General features: G+C 35.5%; 1 protein-coding gene across 6 annotated transcripts in view; it reads left to right on the plus strand.

Moving 5' to 3' along the window:
* The first annotated feature begins 990 nt into the window (after positions 1 to 990).
* drn (zinc finger AN1-type doctor no) overlaps positions 991 to 26,983 on the plus strand; it is a 28,735-nt gene continuing 2,742 nt past the window's right edge. Inside the window, exons 1-5 of one of the 6 annotated variants that reach the window (XM_090101806.1) lie at positions 991 to 1,111; positions 3,112 to 3,262; positions 13,376 to 13,715; positions 16,788 to 16,952; positions 22,892 to 23,033. In XM_090101806.1, the coding sequence (XP_089957932.1) occupies positions 13,617 to 13,715; positions 16,788 to 16,952; positions 22,892 to 23,033 (406 nt within the window). In that variant the 5' untranslated portion in view covers positions 991 to 1,111; positions 3,112 to 3,262; positions 13,376 to 13,616. Of the gene's footprint in view, positions 1,112 to 1,140; positions 1,362 to 3,111; positions 3,263 to 4,607; positions 4,830 to 13,375; positions 13,716 to 16,787; positions 16,953 to 22,024; positions 22,542 to 22,891; positions 23,034 to 26,983 lie in introns of those variants that run through there. The other 5 variants (XM_090101805.1, XM_090101809.1, XM_090101807.1 and 2 more) reach the window with 5 other exon arrangements.

The raw sequence follows: 26,983 nt of genomic DNA on the forward strand, positions 1-26,983 counted from the left end.
TCACAGAATATCGGCGCCATAGTGACAGTTTACTGTCGCGTTCCGTACGGTGAGTGAGGGGTCCGGAGGCCCACATCCCTTCCCATCCCCTACCCATCCTCTCCTTCCCTATCCTCATTCCCTCCCATCCTCGCCCCTTCTACCTAACTCCTTCCAAATCCCTTTGAGGACAGCAACACATCCACTTCCTAGTGGAGTGGATGCTTATGGGCGGCGTGTATCGCTTAACACCATGCGACGCGTCTGCTCGTTTGCTATCCTATGGCATAAAAAAAAAGAGAGTTAATGCTAAGACCACTTCATTAACAATGCCTCAGTTAAGATATCAGAAGAAATGCTTTCCTATGGAGACCAAATGCATAGGTATAATGGATTCGCCTCAGTTTTATTGGGTTTAAGTAAATACGGAACTGAAATAAATGTAATTCGCCTCCCTCACAAACACTTAACCTTATAACGAAACAAAATAAATCAATAATTACGAGTAAATAATCCACATACTATTCATAATACATACTTACTAGAATGTTATAAATACGATAGTGTGTTTGCTTGTCCTTTCACTATTTCACATCCAAACGGAGGGATATCATAGTATAATTTTTGTGTCCGGCTAGAGGGTGCTATGGGCTATTATAGGTATATAAAATTTCTTAAACTACATGGGCGAAGCCCCATGGCTGTACCTACTACCTAGTCTTGTGCTGGGTACAAGACTAGGTATTTAGGTAGATATGTTAAAAATAAACATTAACTTCAAAACAAAATACCTACTCTAAAAAATGGAATGGAAATATTAATAGAATTGCAGCAAAAAGGGCGGGAAAAGTAAATGGAAAGGACAACGAAAATTTAAATTCTCGATTATAATATTTGAAAATTATTGCATGAAAGGGGAAACAACCAACAAACAATAAATTATAAAAAAATAGTTATTTAACGTTAATATTTATCGATTACCGATTTTTATAGACTTCACTAGTTAACAGCTGGCAATACTAAAAGTCTTGGTCACGTGATTTGTAGTCTGGGTTTTGCAAACGGTGAGTGGAGTGCCTTGTCATCAGTCTTAAAAGTTTTTGGATGATTTTCTTTGGAATTCATATTCAAAGTGAGTAATTTATCAAGAAAATTGACTAACCTCGCATGATACTTTTTTATGTGGTGTTTTGCTGTGATTGTGACATGTGTTTCTATATGACGAAATTGTACCTTGTTCCGTGACTTGTGTGATGTGACGCCATTTTCTTCGTGAATGCCAATTAACGATATTCTTCAATATTTTTGATATCCTAACGTTTAGCGCAGCTTCTGGGGAATAAATAAACATTGCAATAGTTGGCATGCACCTTATACTTGTGGTAACTGGAATTTTGAAGATAATTTTCAGATATGACAGTGCTTTTATGTTGATTGGTAGATTTGCACGCATTATGATCATGACACCACCTTCTGAAAAGCATTCATGCTAAGTATATTATTGCATGGATATATGGTACTTTGGTGCATGCTATCGTAGAAATCTTGCTCGTTGAATAGTGCACTTGATAGTGGTTAATTGATGAATTGAGTGAACCAATTATGAATTCTCCCAAGAATTTAATCTTTATCGTTCTAGACTTCCTCTTTAATGCAATATCACACTAAAAGTTTATAACTTGTATGTTTAAAACCAACAAAGTTTATTTGGACTTATTTATAGTTTCAGGCTGACTCATGTGTACTCATTACATAAAGCCTTTGTTTTAAATGTTAATTTAAATTAGAAGTCATTTGAGTAGGTGAATATAATGGAGAAATTTCTTTCTTTTTGGCTAATTGGACAGTCACAATATTAAGGGTAGGCTTTGTCTTAAATTCTATTATAATCTATGTATTCTGTTATATTATTTGTCTAAGAATGTTATTGAAATCTAACATAACAACTACCCATGATTCCCAGTGACTCATATTGCTTGTTATATTTTATTGATTTAGGTTTTATTGTGTTGTATTTTGATTTAACCTAAAATAGTTGTAAAAATAACAAGTCCTATTTGACAGGAAACATATAATTATAATTCTATAACTGTAGATAGTTTTTCCTTGTTTAATATTTATTATTTCTTTGGAATATTGTCTTTTAACCCATTGAGCCCCGAACGGCCCGATCGGTCCACGACACAATAGATTTTCTATTGTGTCTGTGATTCCGGGGCCTGAGTTATTACCGAGAAATTTAAACATTTATAATTTTTTTATGTTTCTTTTTTACTTTAAATACCTATGCAGCATTTAAATATTATTTCTCAATAATAGCACATTGCTCAATCATATCACAAAACTTTTGTTAGATTAACTTTATTATTTAATTGCATCATTTATTGCATTTATCGGAAAAAGCGTATTGTAGATGTTCTAATGTACTAGCATTGTTATAAATATGTCAATAATAATTCATCTTTGTTGTGCTTATTTTGCATAGAAGGAAACAACAAGTCATTATTCATGAGACTTGTGTCAATGTGTAGTGCTCATTCCTTTTAAACTATTGACAAATATAGCATGCTTGTTTTCCTATCCTATTGTTTTGTCAACTCTTCTCTGTCAGCTGATATATTGTGATTGGATAAAAAAAACTTTTTAATTTAACAAATGGGGATTTTAGGGGTCTAAGTTATCTTTCTAATATATACGTAAACAATATTGTACTTTTTTATGTGATTATCAATTTTCTCTTTAATATTAACCCCTTGACCACCAAGCGGCCCGATCGGGCCACGACACAATAGAAAATCTATCTATCTAAAATCTATATGTCTGTGATTCCGCGGGCTGAGGGATTAAATGCATGTACTCTTTATTTCAAGGAAGTTTAAAATTTCAATATTTTTTTAAACAGGGTCATCAGGATTTTTCATACATATTTTTATTTTGAATTTGAATACAATCAAATATGTATCTATTGTATCAAGTAATTTTAAATCTAAAGGCCAATCCCTATTATGATCTTGTAAATGTTTTGAAGAGACTTTTGATTTCTCCTCTTTAAACTGTTTCCAAAGGTCCTTATTTAAACAAAAAATCATAAATTATAATAAGTAATAACATGTATTTTTTGTCCTCATGAAGGTGGTTGTTTTAGGTGGTGTAACTATTCATTGTGATGCCGTTGGATGCTGACTTTAACTGCACAGTCGAGGTGACGCCTAGTTGTGAGCTGAAGGGTCTTCGCACTTGGAAAGACATTTGTCTAGTACGGAATTCACTTTTTCAACATCAGGTATGTAATATTGTGTAATATCCAAGCTTTATTATTAACTTTACATTATTATCACTTCACAAATTTAAAATTTCCTTTCAAAACTGGTTTTATAATGGTGATATATCATATAGATTATAGATTTATAATAACCTAATCTAACAAAAATTCATTTCTATTTATTTATTAATTCCATGTAAAGACTCAAAAATAGGAATAAGATACTGTGTACTAAAAGGTTATATTTAAATTTGGACCAACTTGCAGACAGAGGGTTTTATTGTCATTTCAATTTCTCTCTTTGTCCTTTTGTTCCACCCTAATACTGCAAGGATGACATGTAAATAGTTAAAATATGTACAAAGAAATTAACTCATCTTGCAGTTTAAATATACTAACCCAACAATAAAGATTTCAAGTTCAAACTATATCAAAGAGCTCTTGGCCAGGCTTTTGTGTGTCAGATATATCGGCAGCTTGTCAGTGCCAAATATTTTGGCAGACATGCATGCAACACGCAATACACATGTTCCCTTATAACAACGTCGTTCGTAGTATATTAAAATTAAAATTTCACGTGCTCCGATTTCATTGACCTTGTTGATAGTCGTGTCGTTGTTCCGCGCGGATTTTACGGGCCCTAATTGCAATTGTTTACATAGAATTGAATCAATCAAGGGATGGTGCCAGGTGGGTACTTGGGGTGGCTGTCGCAAAGATTTATTCACATCAGAATCGGTGGCGGGCGCGTGGCGGCCGACAAAGGTCAGCGCCCTAGCCCAGGACTAATTTGGGGGAGATCGACGACTCGCAACGTCGCGGCTTTGTCTGCGTTCGTCGCACCCATACCAATATCTTGGCTTTATGCCTATGTTTATAAGAGCTATCTTCCTTTATCACTTTGTTTTGTTTTCTCAAAACAATAATGAACTTTGTCTTTGCATTTATTAAATTTTATTCTAATTCAATAACATAATATAATAAGAGCCTTACGATAATATACCCGGTTTATAGCATCACATTTGAATTGTCTTAATTTGTTGGAAAATCACGTTTGTTTATGTGGGAGTTACTATAATTGAAGTTCTATTTTTTCATTTCTGGTAAAAAAATGTTATTTATCACGAGAGTGTGTGTCATTAAATTATTAGCATTCGTATCTGCGCAACACATAACTGAGGTTGGTGTGGTTTCTATGTGCGTCGTTGTGAGGATTGTTGAGTGTCGAGAATCGAGATATGTGAACGAGCGTAGCATGTGTTTATCAGCTTTGTAATATTGGTTGGGTTTGTTTGTATCGATGAGTGCGTGCGCGTGTGAATAGTGACGCGAATATGGCGGCACGTCGGGTGCGGGTGAGCAAACTGTTTCACTCAGTTCATGCCTGCACGCCGTGCGCGTAGGAGCTCGCCTTTGCGAAGCCGATACCAGTATATCAGGTGCAACTAAAGCAATCTTATCGCCAGATAATAGTGCCAATTAGTACGCCATTGTTTTACACATAAATGCGTCAGTGATATGTGATTCGTGTTTGTGAAGTGCTTTCGAATGTGATTACATGACCATGGGTTCACTGTTTTGTTCGAAGGTAATGCTGGTTTGTGGTTGAGTGTGTGATACCTGTATGCGTTTGCGTCGTGAGGAGGCACCGAAGGCAGGCTGTGTGCTAGCTTAGACGAGGTTGTTTGAAGGCCGCCGCCATGACCTTGGTGTATGAGGGTCACTGCCCTTCTTGCTTTGAACTTTCATGCAGTTTTCCCCGTAGATTTATATTTCAATATTAAATGCCATGAAAATCGATTCCTAATTTTATACGGGCGACTTACATTTTCAATTCAAATGTGTTTATGCGTAGTTCATAATTATAATATGCAGATTAAATACAATATAATATAATCACATGTGTATAATGTACACGCTAAAAACTCGGCAGCGCGAGCGTTCTTACTGAAATATAATATACACAGCTCATTTATATTGACCTTTTAAATGTGTGTTGTGAATTGTTTTCTAAATAGATCTCTATTTAACCCACACACGTAAATAAGTTGATCAATGTCAATGTATTTGATTGTTTGCGACGCAGTAACCAATGAAAATAGAGGCGCCCATTATGAAGATATTATCTTAATGATTTTGTGGTACTGGTATTATCAAAAGTTTGATAATGTTATCTTGACACATTTTGTACCACCACATTATCAGTCCACGACAAAATTGTTGTAAATTGGTATGACAATTTAATAAGTTGCTATTTACTATTTAGTATTTTTTTATTTTAACGAAATAGCAACCGAGTCCATTTTTACTGTTATTTAGGTATGAATGAAAAATCTAGAAAAAAATGTATGATACGGCGTATGAAATAAAGGATGTTTTTTTATTGCAGTCAGCTCTATATTGGAATTAAATAGGACGCAGAAAATGTACGTATCAACATTTTTAGCCCGTTAGATGTAGAGTAGATTCAGTTCAGCTTTATAGTGACTACGGAAGCTAGTATAAAGAAGTATTTTAATTTTAAATGTACATAGAATTATAAACAATAATTTTGAAAAAGTGCTTAATCACATCACTGAAAGAGAGAGCGATATCTAGAACAGTTCGCAGCTCTGCTACGGCTACCGCTGCGTGTGCGCACAATCAGCTGACAGATCGGCGGCCATCTTGCCGTGCGCGATCCATTGTCTGTGAAGCGTCATTGTGCACATTTGTTAGTTGTGACGCATTCTCTAAACGATAATGCCATTGTCCTTCCTGTTCTGGTTTTGCACTTTGTTTGTAAATCCGTGCAGTCAGCTCTGACCTTATTTTCCCATCTTTACTTCCATGTTGCTACTATGCGGAAGGGATTAAACGTGAGACCCTGACGTGTTTATTTTTAGTATGCGACGATAGCTTAGAGAAACACGTACGATTATTTCGAAATGACAGGATCGATGAATGTTTATTTTTTATTTGAATGTGCACAGACTGTCGAGAAACGTTTCCTCGAGTGTGTGACGTCACCCATCCAAACAGGTTCCGCGTATTTCTGATTCTGCGTTTCTGTTTAATAACAAATTGATGTTGTTTTCCCCTTACTTCGAGTTCTGGGATTTTTGTTTTGAAATTGAAGGCATCAGTGAAATTTGCTTCGTTTCTGATTAATTTTGAATGATTTTTACTTTGGATTTTATCAAGTTAAATGTATTATGGATGTGGATTCCAAGCTCTCCCGTTAATTTTTCTTAGGATTCTCTTTGCTCTGCACGATTTTTTGCCGTAACCGTTATGAATACCGTTGTGCGAGTGGTCAGACCTGTATTTTGTTTCGACCGCTTTAAATTTGATCAATTGAGCCAATGATAACGTTCACGAGTGCTCCAGTTCTGGCGTGACGTGACCTATATTTTGGTCAGTTATCATTTTACGATTCCTGCCTATGTTTATTTCGAGTTTAACCATTTTTTTTCTTAGCTGTTTGATTACTTTCTTACTTTTTTGGAGTTATTACGGTACATAATTAATAATTATCAAAAAGATCTAGTTCTAAACAGGCTAAACATGAGCTTGCAATAAATTTTTAAAATAGTTATGAATGTACGCTGAAACTCGGTATCTTAATGAAAAGGAACAAGTTTTCTCCATGCTAGATTTTCACGCTTTATTTATAGTTTATATTACATTGCATTCGAAAGTAGTTTTACTACTCACTGGAATAAGTATGTTTAGGTAATGAAGTCAATTATTCGTGCAACGATGTTGTTTCTAATTAAGTCTGTAGATTTTGTTCTTTTGATAGAGATGTTTTTGGTATTTTTTCTTCATTATTAACAATAATATTAAACTATTCATCTTTATTTTTTTTACACATTTACTCAAATTGTACACATTGATGTGAAATAAGTAAACTGTTGTGTCGTGCTCGTCTTGCGGAACGATAGCCTTGAGCTTCCTAGTTGATAGAACGAGTGAACAATCATCAATGTCCAGAAGCAACAATGTGTTCCATATAAAGAATTTAATTTGCCGGAATTACAGTCGCGTCGCATCTATTACTCAATAGACGTAGGACGTAAATAGGCTGTTGGCACATTTATAGTTCTGAGGTCTTGACTTCAGACTTGACTCTACACTTGTAACAATTACAAGAATAAGTTTCGAAAGTTTTAAACAAAGTTCGTGGGGGGTATCGCCTGTTATGCGATATCTGAGGATGCACACACACGTTCAAACATTTAGCACACGTGTGAGTCGGTTGGGATAGCTTGGGACATGTGTTTGGCGTTAGTTATGCGATGCCAGTGCAATGGTAGCGAGTCGTGCTCGAATTGCGTAGCAGCACTTCGCAACTGGGTCAGCGGGCCACTGCGCACACATCGCCGACGTTCACGATACAGCTCGCACACATGCACACCTTTAAAGTTATAGATAGCATTCATCGTCTAGGGAACTGTTCTTTGCGTCCTGTTGCTATTGATGTATGTATTTATTTGTTAAGGAACGATTGATATGTGCTTCCAAAATGCACCTTATGGGGCTTTTAGATACTTTTCTTGATCAAACAAGACGTGTTTGAGTTAAGGCCGCTGCATACGTGACGGGAAAATACCTCGGACGGGACGTGAGCGGGACGGGCACGTGATTGCCTCGTTCACAACGGGAACGTGGAGCAAACGCATACGCACCGTGACGTGATTCTGATCTAACGTGCTAGTGTTGTGAACAACGAAAGATGGATTTTTCAATTCAAGAATTGGCTTTAATTGCTATTGCTCTAGATGACGAAGAAGCTACGACCGTCAAGAAAACATTAACATCTTTGTAATCTACATTCTGCAAATAAAGAAATTTGAATTTGAATTTAAACTAAACAATACTGTTTTTGATTTATAAGCTTAAGATGTTTCATTTTTATATTTTTGGTAATAATGCCGCCATAAAACAAAAATATTATGCACTAAAATTATTTTGGCATTTTAAACATAAAATACCTACGTAATTCAGAACACGATGAAGTGTCACAGGAATCATCATAGGTGAAAAGGACTAAGTATAGTTAGGAATACCACAATATCTAAATATCTAAATATTGTGGGTTCGCTATACTATACAACGCTGGATATGAGCGAACACATTCGATTAGTTTTTCGTCGTCCATTTTCGATACTTGGAAGGCGTCACTACTAATCTCTCCGGCACGAACGGAGCGACTGTGCATACGTAGCGAAATCACGGACGGGACGGGGCACGTGCGGGACGGGACGTGCTAAACATCGTCGGCGACGATATTTTTCCCGTCCACGTTCCCGTCCCGTCGATGTTCCCGTGACATATGCGTATTTGGATACATTTTGTATGCAACGATGTTTCCAAAACTTCCCGTCACGTCCCGTCCGGGTAAAATCCCGTCACGTATGCAGCGGCCTTTACTGTTGAATATTTACACGTTTAAACAGGCAACAGGTAGGTATCTAGTTCTCTTAATGCGTCATTTCTATTCGTATTTACAGTTATGTCTGTGTGAACTGTCCTGGCAGCTTTTGATTATAAATTATAATAAATCCAAGTGCCAGAAACTTAAAACTTAGTACACAAAGGATTTTGTTTAAGAGTTAAGGTCTCTCCGAACAACAGATCTGATTATAATTCGGTTAAGACGCTTTGCAGACGACAGTTTTTAACTGACCTACATTCATCGCAGCTTGGAACATCTGCAGAGTTTTTATCCGTCATCTGAAGATCCTCACACTTTTTCTAGATCAAAATACAATATGAATTTGATCTCGCAACTATTCTTCGCTTATCAGTTATCACTAGCGCTTTTTGATAATATTTCCAAAAAAACGAAACGAGAGCTTCTGGCTCCCGTTTTGTTATGGTTATAAATGTAAACACATGCCAGTCATAATGAAAGAGGGTAGAATTTAAAAGAGTTTTCTCATCAGATGACATTTCATAAAGTATTTTTTAGTGTGTTTCTTTAATCCAATTTCATGCTTAAATCTTGAAAACGTCGTAATTTCTCATATTTACATTTGCGTAGTTACTTGAAGCGACTACGCATTTTCTTTATATGACTTGCACGTAAGCAACCTTCTGTTGTAACAAAGGAATATTTTTAATTAAAGTTATTCAACAGGTATACGAGGCAATTATCCTTACGAAAACTATTGAAAAATCGTGGCGTGTAATCGTAAAAAATAACAATTTAACTAATACGTTAGTATCGTAATGCTAGTTCACAAATTATCGAAGATCACGTTTTCAACTAATCGCGCTGGTTACCTTGGCACAGTTAATTCGGAACAATATTAACTACTTTAAAATTTTGTATCTGCAATATTATTATTTTTTAAAGAAATCGGTTGCAGCTGGTAGGTGTCTTTGGTTGTGGTGTGACTACGTTGTTTTAGTGCGGTCGTGACATAGGGTCATTGCGCCTGTTCGCGTCCACTTAGTGCAGTTGGAAAGTTTGAAGGAGAAAATAAAAATGTTCCAGAACTAATTTCAACGCAAAATTTATGTAACGTGTTCATTACATAGTCTATTTTAAGATTTACTATCAATTGTGTTGGAAATATCATGTGGTTTTTATTTATCTAGACAAATAGCAGAATTAGGCGTTTTACCCAGTTCGCGTCCAAAAATTCCAGTTTGCGTCCACGCATGGACCAGTTCGCGTCCACCAGCTTAGAAAAAGAATTAAGAGTATATTGGGTGATATTTTATCAGATAAATGCAAATAAAAATTAGATTTTAATAAATTATTTATTTACGAATATAGTTATTTAATAAAAACCGGCCAAATGCGAGTAGGACTCGCACACCGAGGGTTCCTGTATAAACTGTTTTTTTTCATATGTTTTAACTGTAAATGATTATTTTTTCAATAATTACCTTATTTGTGCTATAAGACGTTGCTTCGTACCAAACTTCAAGTGTCTGTGTTCACATAAAGTACCCTGTAGGTTTTTATTCCCTTGCGAATGTCGAAATTTGCGAAAATTTGCAGCATAAACGGCTGTATCTTCTGATTGCTTTGGCTTTTAAGTTTGATTTTTTCACTGCTTCAAGGGACCGTAGACTTGAGTATTCAATATAAATTGCCGCTTTATATCTCAACGCGTTACTGAGAAAAAGGGTTTTGACAGAAAGACAGACCGGCAGACGGACATACAGACGAACGGATATCAAAGTGATCCTACAAGGATTCCGGTTTTTCCTTTTGAGGTTCGGAACCCTAAAATCAACATTATTATTAATATAATTCACTGTAAGGAAACTGGAAAAACTTATTTATATTTATCTTCTCATCATTAATAGAACTAAAAAAAATTAACAAAAAACAAAGTTACGTTATGTAAATAAATAATAATCAGTTCTATTAAGATTACCTACCTACCCTATTTTTAGTTTCTAATGAATTCAATTTCTTTTTTGTTTATATTATTTTCTTAACCACAGACTTATTGATTCTCATTCTCAAAGATACTAGTCTCATTCTTAGAAAACCCATTTTAAAATGAAAAAAATTGCATAAAATTTGCTAATTTGAATGAAAATTTAAATTATCAACTTGTAGTCTTAGTCAAAAATTTACAATCTATTTTAAATTACATATTTTAACAAACAATTCATTGCTACTTAATGAAAAACAATGTGGACGCAATATGTTCTATTGTTATGCACTATAGGTATAGTTTGCGCCCACCGTGGACGCAAAATGGAAGTTGTACAAATTCGGTGTAGTAATTCGCGTCCACCTTATTTTAGCTATTAATTGTAAAAGAAATAAGCTGATTTATAATCCATACTATTCCATGTTTTGTTAGCTAAGTAAAGAAACAGTTACATATTCAAAAATTCACATTTAACAATAAGATACTTACCGTCAAACGCGACGCTGCGCACTATTTTTTTCTCAAAATCCCGCGCGTTTTAGCTCTCTCGTTTAATAACCAAAATTAAATATTTTTTTTAAATAGGATAGGCGGTGCGCAGGCATATTTTGAATATGTGTGCATGTCTCTTATACATTGAGGTATTATCGGAAATTTTTCTTATTACAATTTTACTTAAAGTATACTTATTTTCGTGAATTTTCTAAAAGATATCCGCAAAATGGACGCGAATAGGCATGTGGACGCGAACAGGCGCAATGACCCTACATAAATTGATATTGTTTTAAGTTTTAACGATTCATAGGTAGAAAATGTGGTTTTGCTCATAAAAAGATGTAGGTTGCGTTTTTTTACTGTATTTAGTTTCAAGTTAACACATTCGACACCAGTATGAATATTCTACTATGTAGATTTTTCTAACTTGAAAAGACAACAGGAAAATCTTTGTAAATCGAAGGAAAATGAGCTAGTATTATTGCAAGTTTTTTTTCATAGACGCGGCTTGGATGTTTCTTTATTTGCTAATTGCTGCGCGTAAATAAACACGCGATCAGCGGGAGGAGGGGTCGGTGATAACGCATCTATGTGTATGGCGTCACCTAACGGACTTTGTCCAGTCCAGAGCTATCTTGCTCGTATTCTTATACAATTCCTATATTTCGTATTATTAGCTAAATAAATGAGCAATTGTAATTTGTATGGTTTTCAACATTTCATTTTATGCACCACATCGTTCTAAAAATATTTCGTCGGTATCGTTTTTGTTTTATTATTATTATACTTTGTCCAATATGTTAATAAGGTAATTAGTTTGGAAGGGTTTTAGTATTCGGTACGAAAATCTACAAGATACCAGTTTTATGACCATTATTTATTACGTTCCCGGAGTTGGTGTGATACGGTGTTTTTAAAAACAACTTGTTTTTATTTCCCTATTTTATTATTGGTACACGAACACGTATACGAGATACATTATTGCATTGTTTGTCTAGCATCACTGATCATGTTTATCGAAGTGCCGCTATGTTTACGTGTAGAGTAGATGTTCCTCGTATGCCATAAACTCAAACTCAATACCTATGTACATTAGCGTCAGATTTGTTTTTTTTTCAACCAGCATTAAAATTGTTGTGAATTTGAGATATAAGATTTGTTTGTTGTTTACGTTTTTTTGCCACATTAGTGCCTATAACGTGTAGAGTTGTGCCCGCCGCGTGCGCACACCCCCGTGCGGCCGGTCGATGACTCCAGCTGCGGCCAGTGTAACGACCTCGTCTGCTGCACTCTCCACTTCACTTATTATTGTGGCGATAATTGGTGCACTTCATAGCTCACCGCTTTTAACATTCCACACTTTTTAATATCTATCTCCTTTGATTGTTCCCGATTTTAGTTCAGGAGCTCGAATTGTTTTGGGTGACGTTTATTGTGAACGAACTTACGCACGATTTTCGTCTGTAGTTATGTGACTACCAGACAGATAACTATTTAGAAACCACACAGCCTATCATTTATCAATTTGTAAGTGGTACAGCAGTTTGCACAATCAATTTTTGCTCTATCATAGCCATTGATCGAAACTATCAAACGACACTAACCAGTATGGTTAACCGCAATCAATTAACAGCTATGTACATACATGTAGCATACAAGCCGCAACGTATCGGCTAAAAGCAGATGACGTAACAACTATCAACTCGTTTCGTGGAAAGGTTTTGAGTGTTAGTTACAACTAGACAGACGGTATCGTCACCGGGTGTCGCCGATGGGACCTTGTACGTAGGCCTAGTGCTCCGTTTCACGTTCCACTTTTGGCCTTAGCTCTCTCTTGTTATGTAAACCTGTCGTTATGCATATTATGTTTTGCCTCGAAATCGTGTTCAGCCGTCAGCGCCTAGGTACCACTTTCTATTGGAATAATCGGTTGCATTCTACACGCTTCTTATAATACAATCAATTTTATAGCTCGATGGTACGAGTCTTCGTGTGTCCGATGAATGATACATGCAATATATCTTATTGTACTCATAAAATGCCCGCATATCCTATATTGTTATAGTTATTACCCTCATGGGAGGGTCACTGCTTTGAAATTATTAATAGGCATAATTACAGTAGGTAATATAAAATTGACATCGGAACATCGTTCCAATCTGTTATAATCGCTTGGCCTATAACGCACGGTAATTAGATAATAATGATTTCATTTACGTCGGAGATGCTAATTTGTTGTTTTCGTTTGTCGCAGGGCCCAATACGATCCTGACACAGAAAGTAGTCGCAGCTCATCGGCTGAGGCAGCCGCTAACCGTGAAGACAGCAAGAGAGTTATCATCGAGTTTCAATTGTAACATTTAGTGCATCGAACATTGTGATTGTGAGACTTTGTGTTACGAACAAGTGCAATATACTGATAGTGCAATCGTACTCTCGACGAGGACACGTTTTGTTTATTGTTTTATATTAAAAGTGAAATTAATTGTGCAACCATGGAGCGAGAATCGAATCCAATGGAGGCTTTGTGCCGCTCAGGTTGCGGTTTCTACGGAAACCCGTCCACTGACGGGCTCTGCTCAGTTTGCTTTAAGGTAAGATTACTTATATTGATCTCGTTTAGGGTGCACTCACACACATCAGTCACCGTCACGGCACGTCACCGGACAGGATTAAAAAAAAATATGTATCAATAGTTCTAGTATGACTCTGTTCCCACACGACAGTCGCCGGCACGAAATCTATCAGTGACGTCACCGGTCAGGCACGTCAAATAATCTTTCCATACATGTATCATACTTTTATCCCCACTCACCCGGTGCCGTCACGTCTCAGTTCAGTCAGCGTCGTGCTACCGTCAATTGCTACATGTTCTCTAGCGTGACACACGTCTAATCACTGACTAACCTGATGTATGTGTTCAATGATTCAGTCAAACCGGCGACGTGACTGACGGACAACATGACGGTGACTGGTGTTTGTGGATACGTACACGAACCGTCACCGATCAGTCATCGGTGACTTGACGGTGACTGATGTGTGTGAGTGCACCCTTAGACATAACGTATGGCTATGGCTTCATGTGACAGGGTAGATCATAATTCAACTAACCTCATGATGTGTTGCGTTAAGGACACGCAGCTTAGTTAAATACATAAGCAAGCACTCTTTTTAAAATCAGGAAATGACACAGCATTTACCGTCAATAAATTCGCGTACTATTCATATAAACAAGTTGGAACTAGGAGGAAAAGAAATATAAATTTATTTAAATTATTCCAAAGCAAATATCGACTTCAAGGGTCGGGACCATAGTTTTTATAAGTTTGAATATAGACAAAGCGTTGGTACTCAGTTAGCTCAAATATACGATAAACAATAGATAACTGAATTTTACTACTATAGCAGTAAATTGACCACTGTGATGTCGCCCGATGACGTCATACTAAGTTATTACATACCAGAATATGAACACATGAACGTCACTATGATGAAAAATATTAGTCATGGTATGACGTATAAGCTACCAAGCAGCGATAAGTGCCTACTTCCTACGAAAATAGTTTTATAAACACGATCAAGCTGCTTTCTCGAGATTTTTAACATTTAATTGAGTGATTAACGTTTAAAGTATGTCCCCGATATATTTCTAGATGTTTCTGTGAGCGTGTCTTGTTTTTTGAGGCCAGTAGCTTTATTTACGCACAATTCACTTGGCACTGAACGCAAAACAAACAAGGCGGCTGCGCTACCAAATAGATGACTTTTCGCCTTATACGATCAGGAAGGTGTTCACGAACCACAATCTTTGTAATTGCGACAGCTGATGCGTAGTAGCTTCAATGCTAACGCTTTTTTGCCGTTTCGAAAATGTATTCTTACTTCCCAACGGAAAAAAAATATAGTCGTGCGGAACTGGCATCAGTATAAAATTAAATGCGTAATTAAAAGTTGATGCTGTTGCCTTATTTTACTGTTTGAAATGTTAATATTGAATGGTATTGTTGTAGTCATTGTTATTTTCTTTGTTTCTCTAGAATATGTGGTAATGCAAAAATTCCCATGGCCAACTTGAATGATTTCAATACATATTACTTTGTGTTCGTACGATAGTGTCTTGTATTGTAGGCTTGTCATCGGTACACAACACACTTAAAATTCATATAGGTACTACACAAAAAAAAGGCAACTAATGATAAATCAGTTAACAGATAACACCATATGCATGATGGTTTCAATGAAGTTTCATTTCCTGTGTAGGTAGTACTTGTCTCTAATGTAGGAAGTAAGTGAAGGAGAATATAATTTATAAAATGATTATATCACGCTCATGTACACAAAATGCTTGTTTTTTTGTAGCTCTTCTCTGTTTGTGATAAGTAGTATGACGACAGATATTTTGAGTGCGTCCATCTGGCTACTCTTTGGAATTTGGCTGTAGTTAAAATTTATAAATGCCTCACTGGTCAATCGGCCACAAACAAGATTGCGTTGCGGTCACAGGCTAGTGAGTCGGGTATAGTTAGTTGGTGTTTTTATATACAGTAGCACCTCGTTAAGTCGAACCTCGATAAGTCAAAAACCTCCAAATCTCGAAAAAATGTCTTGTTCCCTTCCCTTCAAACCCGAAAACCTCCGTTACTTGAAATCTTGACCCTCTGTTAGTCGAAATTATCACCGAGTCCCTCCAAGCCATTTTGGTACATATTTTCACTCTATAACTCGAAAAATTAAATTTGACCTCTGTATCTCGAACGTAGCAACGTTTTATTTTACAACCTTTATAACTCGATCATTTGGAATTTATTACCTCTATTTTCGAACAATAATAAGTTACCGACTTTAACAACTTGCCGACAGTGCAAGTACTTACACTATTGTTTCTTAGAAAACATTTTAGGAGTATACGATAATAAATTTATGACTCACGTAAACACGTGTTTGCATTAAGTCCGATAAGTCCTCAGAAAACCGATACTAATGATTAAGATGACATAGAAGATGTGAATAGTACATGCGCTCTATAGGTTTCCATCAAAGAGGCAAGAACCGCATTGAATAATTGAATACCTTACGAAATTTTATAGAGCAAACCAGTATCTCTGAAGAAGAAGAATTTTCTGCTCTTTATAGATTAGACAATGCTAGAGAACAACCAAATTATCTAAAGCAAATAATATAATAAATACTTTTTTTAATGCCATATTTTTTATTTTAAAATGATTTGAAATAATGTTGATTTGTCATAAATAAAAACATGTTTGTCACCTCTGTAAGTTGAATTTTAATTTATTTTACCTCTCTAATTCAAAATTTTTAAGAATAGACCTCAAACTCTGTCGAAATCCTCCATAAGTTGAAAACTCTATAACTCGAATTTTTTGGCGTCTCCCTTGATATTCGACTTATAGAGGTGCTACTGTATTATGTATTATCATTTCTCTGTATAAGCTGTGATTTAGATTTTAATGGCAAATGGCAATACTCGACTTCTAACCGTGGCTTTGCTATAGATGTGGTTGCAATAAACATGCACATGTTTGGTATCCTAGGGAAATGTTCTATGCTATGTACTCAACCATTAGCGTTAGTTTATTTTTTTAGAGGTAGGGTAGATCCGTGACCTTCAGGCATTGATATTGAGCACGAAGTTACATCTAAGTAAGCGCGTGGAATTCCAGGAGGCGTTGAAAAAGAAGCAGCAGCCGCCGGCGACGACGCCGTCGCCTGTCGCCTCCACGTTTGTGCCCGCGCCCGCGCCGGCCACGCCGCTCGCCGCCGCCGCGCCCACCGTGCCGACGCTGCCCGCACAGACGCAGACGCTGACTGATGTGAGGCCGCTTTTGTTTATATTTGCTTGTACACACACATATATGTCATACGAGCACTCAACACACACCTAAACACGCACACACATGTACAAATAAACACGCGTAAACACGCACGTAGACACACGAACTCACGAATATACTCATACGCATACACAGGCTTAAAGACGCTCACACACACATGAGCTCGTACACATTGGAGTAGACATGGTTATATACAAAAAACAAGGATACACTGTAGACCCACACATGCAAACAGTGATTTATTCACATTGGTATATGCTGAGGTCGAGATTAAAACGCGACGAGAATTTAAAAATATGTCCTAATCCGGCATAGAATTTCGTCGCTCTAGTTTACCTTTTACTCTTTTGAATCAAGAAAAAAGAGGTAGGTAAATGGGAACTGCTTGGGATTTGTAACGTACCTACAGTTAAAAACACTGCTAAGCCAAGTTGTTGGTAATCGTTCACGACGACAGTGGCAGACCGCAGAATTGCGAACGCCTCGCGTATACAATACACATTAGAAAGGCGTGTTCGCTTTGGCAACATTTGTTGATGAAAAGTAAAATTCTTTGCAAAACTTTTACCTATCTCGCCGCCTGCCATTGCAAATTAATGACCCGATGTGTGTATCACGCTACACGAGATATTCACACGTATCGAACATGCGAATGGCTCGTTTATATTGGACTAGCTTTCCGTCCGCTGCTTCGCCCGCGCAGTCAAAGAAAAACCTGCATATTTCCCGTTCCCGTGGGATTTCCGGGGTAAAAAGTAGCCTATGTCCTTTCTCGGGTATCAAAATATCTCTATACCAAAGGAGAATGGGCAAATTGGGCCTGAAACTTGGGCTAAGACCAATACACACGAAATATTGTTTTTGTGATAGATCATTACACATACCTTACGAAAAAAATAAAATAAAAAATAAATCAACCGGGTTCTTGTACAGTCAAGGCAAAAAGTTTTATTTATTTGGCTATTATTTTGCGCACAATAACGGTGTTTTTAATTCGAGTGAAGTAAGTATAAATCTAAATGTCACTGGAGTGACTGAGTTTAACCACAAAAAACGTCTAACTACGTTAAATTATAATAAACACGGTATAGGTACCTGTTACAAAACATAATATTAGTGTATTTCGGTTTTTAGAAGGCTTAAGATTAGTACGTATTTGTAAGTGAAAGTGAATTGGAGTAACATAAAGATATTGTCATTGTCTTATAACAGTTATTTATTGCAAAAAAATTATACACAAAGAAATAAAACTTGATGTGACTGTACAAAAACCCGCTTGATTATTTTTTTATATATATTTTTCCCGTTATGTATGTGTTATGATCTATTATAAAAACAATATCTCATGTGTATTGGTCCAACTCAAGGGTTCAGGCCCAACTTCCATAGTAAAATGCCCATTCTCCTTTCATGCAAATTGGTTCAGTGGTTAAGGCGTGATTAAGTAACAGACAGACAGACAGTTACTTTCGCATTTATAATATTAGTATGGATTTGAAATTTTAACTTCGAATATAAATTTGCTTTAAAAATATATGTATTTACAACTTTATATGAAACAAATATCACGTCATAATATTCTATGTGGCGATTTGCTTATTGATAAGAATGCCAGTTATATCTGGTTAACAATCAGTCGTGTAGTCAGTTAAATAAATCTTCCCTTTTATCATTGTATTCTTCTTAGTAACAAGCTCAGTTTGCGTTCACGTGATAAAAAATTAACCATTATTAGATAACCTACCCATATTTACCTGTATGCCAAATTTCACACAAATCGGTGCATTTTTCCTTGATGCATGTACATAAAAGAGCACAAAAGAGTCTATGTTATTATAGAAATGATATTTACTCAAAAGCCCTGTGTAATGTTCCTCTGAGGTTTCTGTTTAGTAAAGCTCTTACGTCACACCATGACACCATTCCAATGTGGATTCAATTTCACGCCGTCGATATTACACCGCGTCACTCGTTAACTGTAAAATTGTACGAAATTAGCCTATAGCTGTTGCTTAGTAACGAGATTACTGTTAAGAAAATATATTATGTTAATTGGTTTACGAGCTAAGACGTTCATTATATGATAAAATCCCTAATCGCCACGAACGAACCTTTGATTGACTACATGTCTATTTAGAGGCCAGAATTTCACAACATTGCGTCATGAATTATTTTTAATAGAGGTAGAGGAACAATACTCCGAATCAATTAGGAACGGGCAGAATTTAGGCAGATGCTTAAACATTCCAGTTATCTTTTTTGATCCTAACGCCATGAGATAGTGTTGCATTTTCGTGCTGTCAAAATATTTTCTAGTAAAATAAATTTATTTATTAACAGCAATTTGTCGTTAAACATTATGCAACGAATTGATTTTTATCTAAAGGTGCACCTGATTGCCAAGAATGTAACATTTAAAACGTTCACGACACGAATCCTTTGTTTTTTTTATTTTGAATAATTTGTTTTTTATCAATCAATTGAAATAAGATAAAGCGCCTGTTTATTATACATAATATAATGGTGCCCAATCAGCTTAAAAAATACATCTAGAAAGTTATAAAGCAAGAATCGTATATTAGAACCTCTGTGTTTTATAGAAAAACAATGACATTTTATAATCTACTAGCTTATCGCCCGCGGCTTCGCACGCGGCTTCGCCCGCTTTGTCTAAAACCTAATAAATTGTATAATAAAACCTTCCTCTTGAATCACTCTATGTGTGCGTCCACACTGAATGCGCGGTGGCGGCGGCCTAGGCGGGCGCGACGAGCGGGCGCTCTCGGTGGCCACACCGACGCGCGAGCTCAAGTAGCGATTCGACGTTTTTCGGGTGTTGCAAACTTTGGACGATTTGCTATTTTTACTGGACAGTCCGATTTTGAGATGAGATCATTATAGAAGTTGTACACGAAATAAATAAAACAGAGGAATAACGGGTGAATCTTATATGAAGAATTGAGATTATACCCTACAAAATTACTGTGGTGTATATAAGTGTTTTAGATTGACTCGCACTTATAAATAAAGAAGTTTCACTTCAACAATTAAGTATTTACCGCTATTTTACGAAAAACAATAAAGGATATAATATAAGAAGTCGAGCGACAAGACCGAACTGGTTTGATACCCCCGCCGTCCGCGCATTGGGTCGCTTGCTGACTAGGCCCGTAGTGTGGCCAGAACGCGCGGATAGGAGAGTTTGAAAACTACGCGCGCTGGCTCGCTCATTACCGTCGCACTAGGCTTCCGCCATAGTCATTTCAATGTGGACGCAAAAGCGCGTTTCATACGTTTGATATTTCGCGCCCGCCGTCGCAACCGCGCTAGGCTCGCAGTGTGGACTTACACTATCTATTAAAAAAAACCACATCAAAATCCATTGCGTAGTTTCAAAGATTCAAGCATACAAACAGAGAAAGCGACTTTGTTTTATACCATGTAGTGATATCTAATGATTATTAGCAAATTTCTAGTTGAGAAAAGTAAATTAATTTTAGAGCAATACGTTACAAGGACGTTGACATTGAAGTGGGTTGGCGTAGATAACTGAGCTACACCTACGCTCATTTTTAAGTATTGGACTCTTCAGACAGAACTGTTGAAAACAGCTTTATATTGTGCTTACAATGTGATCCATTTAGTTTAGTAAAATATATCTTTCAACTGTATTTGAAGAACGTTACAAGTACCAATTTACTGTTAGATTATGGATTTTATCGAGACTTACATTGTTTTATATAATAGTTAGTATTAATATATAAGTTAGTAAGAAAATAATAATCGTTATGCTTTGTTCATAATGGTGGTGTACCCTATAAAGTCTGTGGATCAGGTAAGATATAGCATATACAATATACATACATATGTATTATTACATATAAGTTGCTACACTGTGTTATTCTTCAGTATTATTGAAGTCTAGCATTTTATTTTATTTTTCGATAATAATAGATGGTGGAAGGCTAATATTTTTAAATTGTTAATTCCTAAAGAATAGGCAATTAAAAAAATATCGATAAGTATCTAGAATATTATTAAAGTAATCGCCAATTTAGCAATAAGAGATTAGGTGATATTTATCTATCTCATATCATGATTTTTTTTGTTTAGATCAAGTTCTGAAAGTATTATTTGTTATAATAATAATAATATTTATACAGATTATCAATTGAACTGACCTTTTTAAAATTGTCTAATAAGCTGTTTATTGCAAATAAGTAAGTCATACAAACATAGCCTTATTAAAATACACGTGTAGGTAAATAAGATTATGATGAACCTTAATAAACATTTAAATTGTACACCCAGATATGACGTGGATTACACTAGATGGAAAAGGGAGAATATATGATTTACAAGGGGTTGGTTACAATCTTGAGAAAAAAAAAACAGAAATGCTTTTAAAATCCAGATTTCAATGTTTAAAAACAGTTCTAAAAATAGTTTACATAATGTTTACATTTCCTGTTTTTTTGGGGTCATTAATGTCTAAATTTTGGATCAAAGACTAGATATTTTGCCAAAATATAAACATGCTATATGTGCAAGGTTGTATTGTAACCTCGAGCGCCATCTCGCTAAATATTCATTACCAGTCAGTCATTTCGTAATAATACATGTAGATGTTAATCATTTCTTGTTATACTTGAGATTCTATCTTATATTTCCGCCATTTTGCGTATACATGCAGATAAATTCATTTTATGTTAAATTGTAAAAAAAAGGTCATAAAATAATTTCGACGCTTAGGAATGGCTGAATACATGAATAATAAATATGGCTGGTCGCAAAGATTTAGAAAATAGAAATGCCAACATGACGTCTTGATTTACATCACAAAATTAAAAAATATTTTATACACGTCATATATTTTTCACAGAATTTCTAACTTGAAATATTTTAAAATGAAGCCAATTCAGTTTTTTGAAACATTTATTTTACAATAGTGAGCAATAATGCCGCTTTTGTAATACATACATACCTGGTAAACCACGTTCCATTCTCAAATATTTACGTAAACATGTAACCTAGACTGGTGTATTGAATATTTTTTCAGTCACAATGTCAAATATGAAAAGCATTTAAATACCAATAATGGAAAATGACCCCAATAAAAAAGAGTCGAAGGGAAAGAGAATATTGAAGAAAGCGTTGCGAAGGAGCAGCAAATCTAGCAATAACAGCCAAAGCTCCGCCACCGACAGCGTCGCCGTGTCACGTTCCAAGAGTTTCGAGAATAAACGATTGTCCATCGAAATAAACGAAAGCACGCCACTACCGACGCCAGACGGCACCAAAGAAACGGCGGAATCGAATAGCGCCAATACGAAAACAAAAACTGAAAATAAAACAAGGCCACCGACCAAGCTGTCTGTGAACCGCAATGGGCCATCCCGCGAGAGTAGACTAGAGAAAGTTGTCGAGATACAGGAGGATCGCAATCTCGTGTATCCGCCGCCGGAGAACACGAGCACTTCGAAAGATATTAAATTGAGAACTTCACCGCGACCAGTAAAAGACGAACCGAATACAGATATAGGTGGTGACAAAAAGAGTCTAAAACGGGTTTGTCAATCACTCTTATCTCTTCAAAGTCGAAATATTCATAACTAAACAGTTTACATTGTTGTATCTTGAACTTTCTGCGGCAATCTTATCGATCCAGTCTATAAATAGATTAATTAAAATAATAAGAGGCTTACAATGATGCAATTATTACACGGTTTATAACATAACCTCAACAAAAGAGCTTAGTAGCTCTCCGATATTATTTTACAACAATCTGTACAAACGAATAGTACGACTTCGTCTGGTACTGCCGGTTCTTTCTAGATATTATTTCTAGAGAATATTCTGATAGTTTAGAAAATAATGCAGGATAACGTATACTCATGATAAATTATAATTATTTGCAGAAATTAGAAGAGGACAGTGCGGCGGGCACGAGCGGCGCGAGCACGGGCGCGTCGGACACTGACGCGGACGACAAGGATCCCAGCAAGGACAAGAAGAAAAAGAACAGGTGCGCCGTGTGCCGCAAGAAGGTTGGACTTACAGGTAAATTATCTTTTTTCTACATATGTTTGAATGTGAACGACTCCTGTAGACTCGATTTTGAGTTTAAACGGAAAGATTTGATTAAAACTTTGTACATTTATCAAGAATCGGTGACAAAACAAAATTTGTTTGTATTTGAGCTTATGCGTGATTTTTAGTTTTTAAATTGTATTCAATATTATAACGCATTCCACACGGTTTGCCCTTTTGTTTGGCGCTATTGGTTGTAGCGGTCGTAAAAGTTGTTGTATGGTGCGTTGATCGTCCTGGGTTGGGTCTACGAGTCGGGTGTTGTCGAGTCTCTTTTCGTAATTTTTGAAGTGAAAACTTCTTTAGCGGCGTTGAGCACTTTTTCTGTAATGGGTATAAAATCTTAAACTCGCGTCAGGACACGTGACCTGATCGAAAAAGCGTACGACGGATACCATTCCAAAATATCAAACATGCTCAAGGTTAATAATAATCAAGTTTTCACTTCTGCCGGCACTCCCGGAGTGCAACCCGTCTTTTTTTTTCGAGGGCAGTTAATCCTTTTTACGGGATAGATTGTATCTCAACGCTGGTTTTACATACATACATCTTATTGATTATTCAATTCAATGCTACGTTTCTACTTAAAAAAGCGAAAGTAATATGTTTAGGTTATTTCACCAAAGAATTGTTAAACTATAAAAAATACGAATTCCTTAGTAATTAAATTAGTATGAATCTACCTTTGTGAATGTAGGCATAATCGTTTTATTAAATATAACTACATATATTAGTTATTATAAACTTGAAAAACTTGCAATAGATATAGATTTAGGTTAAACTCATAATTCGCAAAATATAATCGAAAAGTTATTTTTTGCGTTTACGTAACATAGTCATGCAATGTTAAAGTAATCGTGTTATGTGTGTATATGTTATGTGTATATAGTAAATATTCATTTGGTTTTACGTTTTAACACTTAACTTATGCGTTCTACGGAATTATAACAGCATTAGTTCAGAGTTAGTGTTAATAAAAAAAAACAATATACATATTTTAAGGAAAGGACTACAAGTTAGATAGTCGGAAACTTTAATTAGTTTTTGATTTCTTTATAAATTGTGAGCATTTTATTTGCATATAATATAACTAACATCACCAGTTCGTGCAAGGAACATAAAAATACTATTGATTTTACTTGCAAACCTATATCTAGTATTTCAGGCTACACATTATTACTTTAACACGCCGCGTTTTGTATTCGGTACGCATCGATTACCAACGATATTTAATTTGATCGTTTCCTATCGAACAGTTGGAGTATTTAAGAGGCGCATTAGAGCGTGCGAAATTACAAGGAATTGCAATGATTCATATCGAAGTAAAATGCACTGTATCCCTTTTATTTTTTTGCTAACGTTACCTTAACTAATAGGAAAGTTTTGTTCGTTATTGATGTTTTTAATACGAGTAATGTGCGTTTATGCAGCTGCAACGGTATACGATCATTAAACGCTTCGCATGATTACAGGAAGACGTTATACTTAGTACTTTCTAGACAATTTAAATCGTATCAGTGTTGGCGCCATGGAAACTTTACTATCTCGGTGCGTAAAGAGGATTGAAAAATTATGACATATATTTACAATATTCCATGTTCACTGAGCATCTAAAATGAGGGAGACTACTCCATAAGTGTAAATGCAAATTGTTGTCTTGTTTTATGTTAATTCTTTTTGTTAACACGTGTAAATAAATACACGTGTTTGAGGTTATAAAATCTGTAAGTTTTCTTACAACGTATGACCCAGCCGTGGGTCATACACGTGCGAACTTTTACCCGATTTGACCCACCGATAGGTCATGCACAGTGAACGTGTTTATTCTAAATGTTCTTAAATCAACATTGCCAAATGAACCAAGACTAAAAATACTCTTAATCTCGTCAATTAGCAAAGAGGTTCTGTATTGTTTGTTGGTAACAGAGACGACATTAGACTCACCTGCATGGTACAGTCAAGTCGTGATATTAAAACTTCCAGTGTATCTTATTATAATATATATTTTATGACTCACGTGGCAGCCGTATAATGTTATCGTCATAACGCTTTCATCCAGTAGTGCTTATCAATTCACGACTATGCTCTGTTTACTCTACATTGATAATGCTCACTTGGCCAATTGAATCGGCTTTGCGTTATTTTAATTAAATTGCTCGTATCGAAACGTGATTTTGTTTTTTACAATATGTGGATATTTTATTAGGTGGAAAACTATTTGGCCTTATAATAATGGGATCTTTAAGAGTGTAGATTATGAGTAGAAGATGTATTAATTACTTTATACGGAAAACCAGCTTATTTCAACTCAAAATAAAAGTCATAAAAATGTTATAATTAAAGATCTTTTATTTTTATTTATAACATATGTAACAATGTACAGTCAGAAGCATAAATATATTACCATTTGCAGATTAGCAATAATATCTGTCATAAGAACGGGTTCAATAATATCTGTCTGCCCGTATACAGCAAAAATATCTGACATTAGTAGGCAGCATAATAAAGTGGCATCAAAATTATGTGACGAAAATGTTACAGCAAATAATTGTGACAACCTCTCGAAGCATAAATATGTGACGTCACATAGGAGGCAATAATATCTGCTGACACAATTTTATATTTCTGTATTGTAAAATATAATTGATTCCTCACAAAATGCATAAATATGTGACACTAGCTTTCCGCCCGCGGCTTCGCCTGCGTTTTCACAGAAATACCGCATAGTTCCCGATCCCGTGGGAATTTTGGGATAAAACCTACCCAAGTTACCCTTTATGTGTCTGCTAAATTTTATTGTAATCTGTTCAGTAGTATTTGCGTGAAAGAGTAACAAACACACACATACACATCCTCACAAACTTTCGCATTAATAATACTAGATTAGTAGGATAGGAAGTAGGATTATAGTAGGACTAGTAGGATAAGATAGGATAGGATTTAAAAAAGGCAAAACGTTATTTATTGAATTAGTGTTATGTATTTTGCTGGGGTAAGAATATGAACAAAAGACACATTATATTTTGTAAATATTTTTTTTTTATAAAATTATAGGCTAATTATAGGTAAATGAAAATGAATAACGGAGCAATCGTGTCAAACGCCGCTAACGTCAAATATAACAAAACATGTGACAAAACAATTTCTAAATAATACATGAAGGTTACACTGAACCTTCAAATAAAATAGATCTACCCAAGTGGGCATTCATATAAGTTTAAGAATACTTTAATTTTGTCATGATATGATATCCTTCTAATATTATAAATGCGAAAGTTCGTGAGTAGGTATCATGTAAGGATGTTTGTTACTCTTTCACACAAATAAAAGAGAAAATGGAATTTAGCACACATATAGAAGGTAACTTGGAGAGCTTAAGAGAGCTTTTATCCTGGAAATCCCACAGGAACGGAAACTATGCGGGTTTTTCTTTGAAAACGCGGGCGAAGCCGCGGGTGTTAAACTAGTAGGATATATGTAATATCTAGACATACAATATGTAGTATACAACGACGGCACATATTAATTAATATGGTAATAATGTTTTAAAACAACGTAGTTAAAATAAAATGTATTTATTTTGTATTAATTCAATATTAAATTGAAAATAAAATTGTGTCAGATATTATTGCTTCCTAGTTGATGTCACATATTTGTGCTTTTAGTGTGGAATCAACGCAAAATACAGAAATATAAAATTGTGTCAGATATTATTGCCACCTAGTCGGTGTCACATATTTATGCTTTGTGTGAGGAATCGAAGCAAAATACAGAAATATGAAATTGTGTCAGATATTATTGCCACCTAGTCGGTGTCACATATTTATGCTTTGTGTGAGGAATCGAAGCAAAATACAGAAATATGAAATTGTGTCAGATATTATTGCTTCCTAGTTGATGTCACATATTTATGCTTTTTG

Source organism: Colias eurytheme, chromosome 5 (genome assembly GCF_061535395.1).
Source record: "Colias eurytheme isolate Ceu_HAF_F1 chromosome 5, ilColEury1 Martin Lab GWU primary, whole genome shotgun sequence".
Classification (NCBI taxonomy): Eukaryota; Metazoa; Arthropoda; class Insecta; order Lepidoptera; family Pieridae; genus Colias; species Colias eurytheme.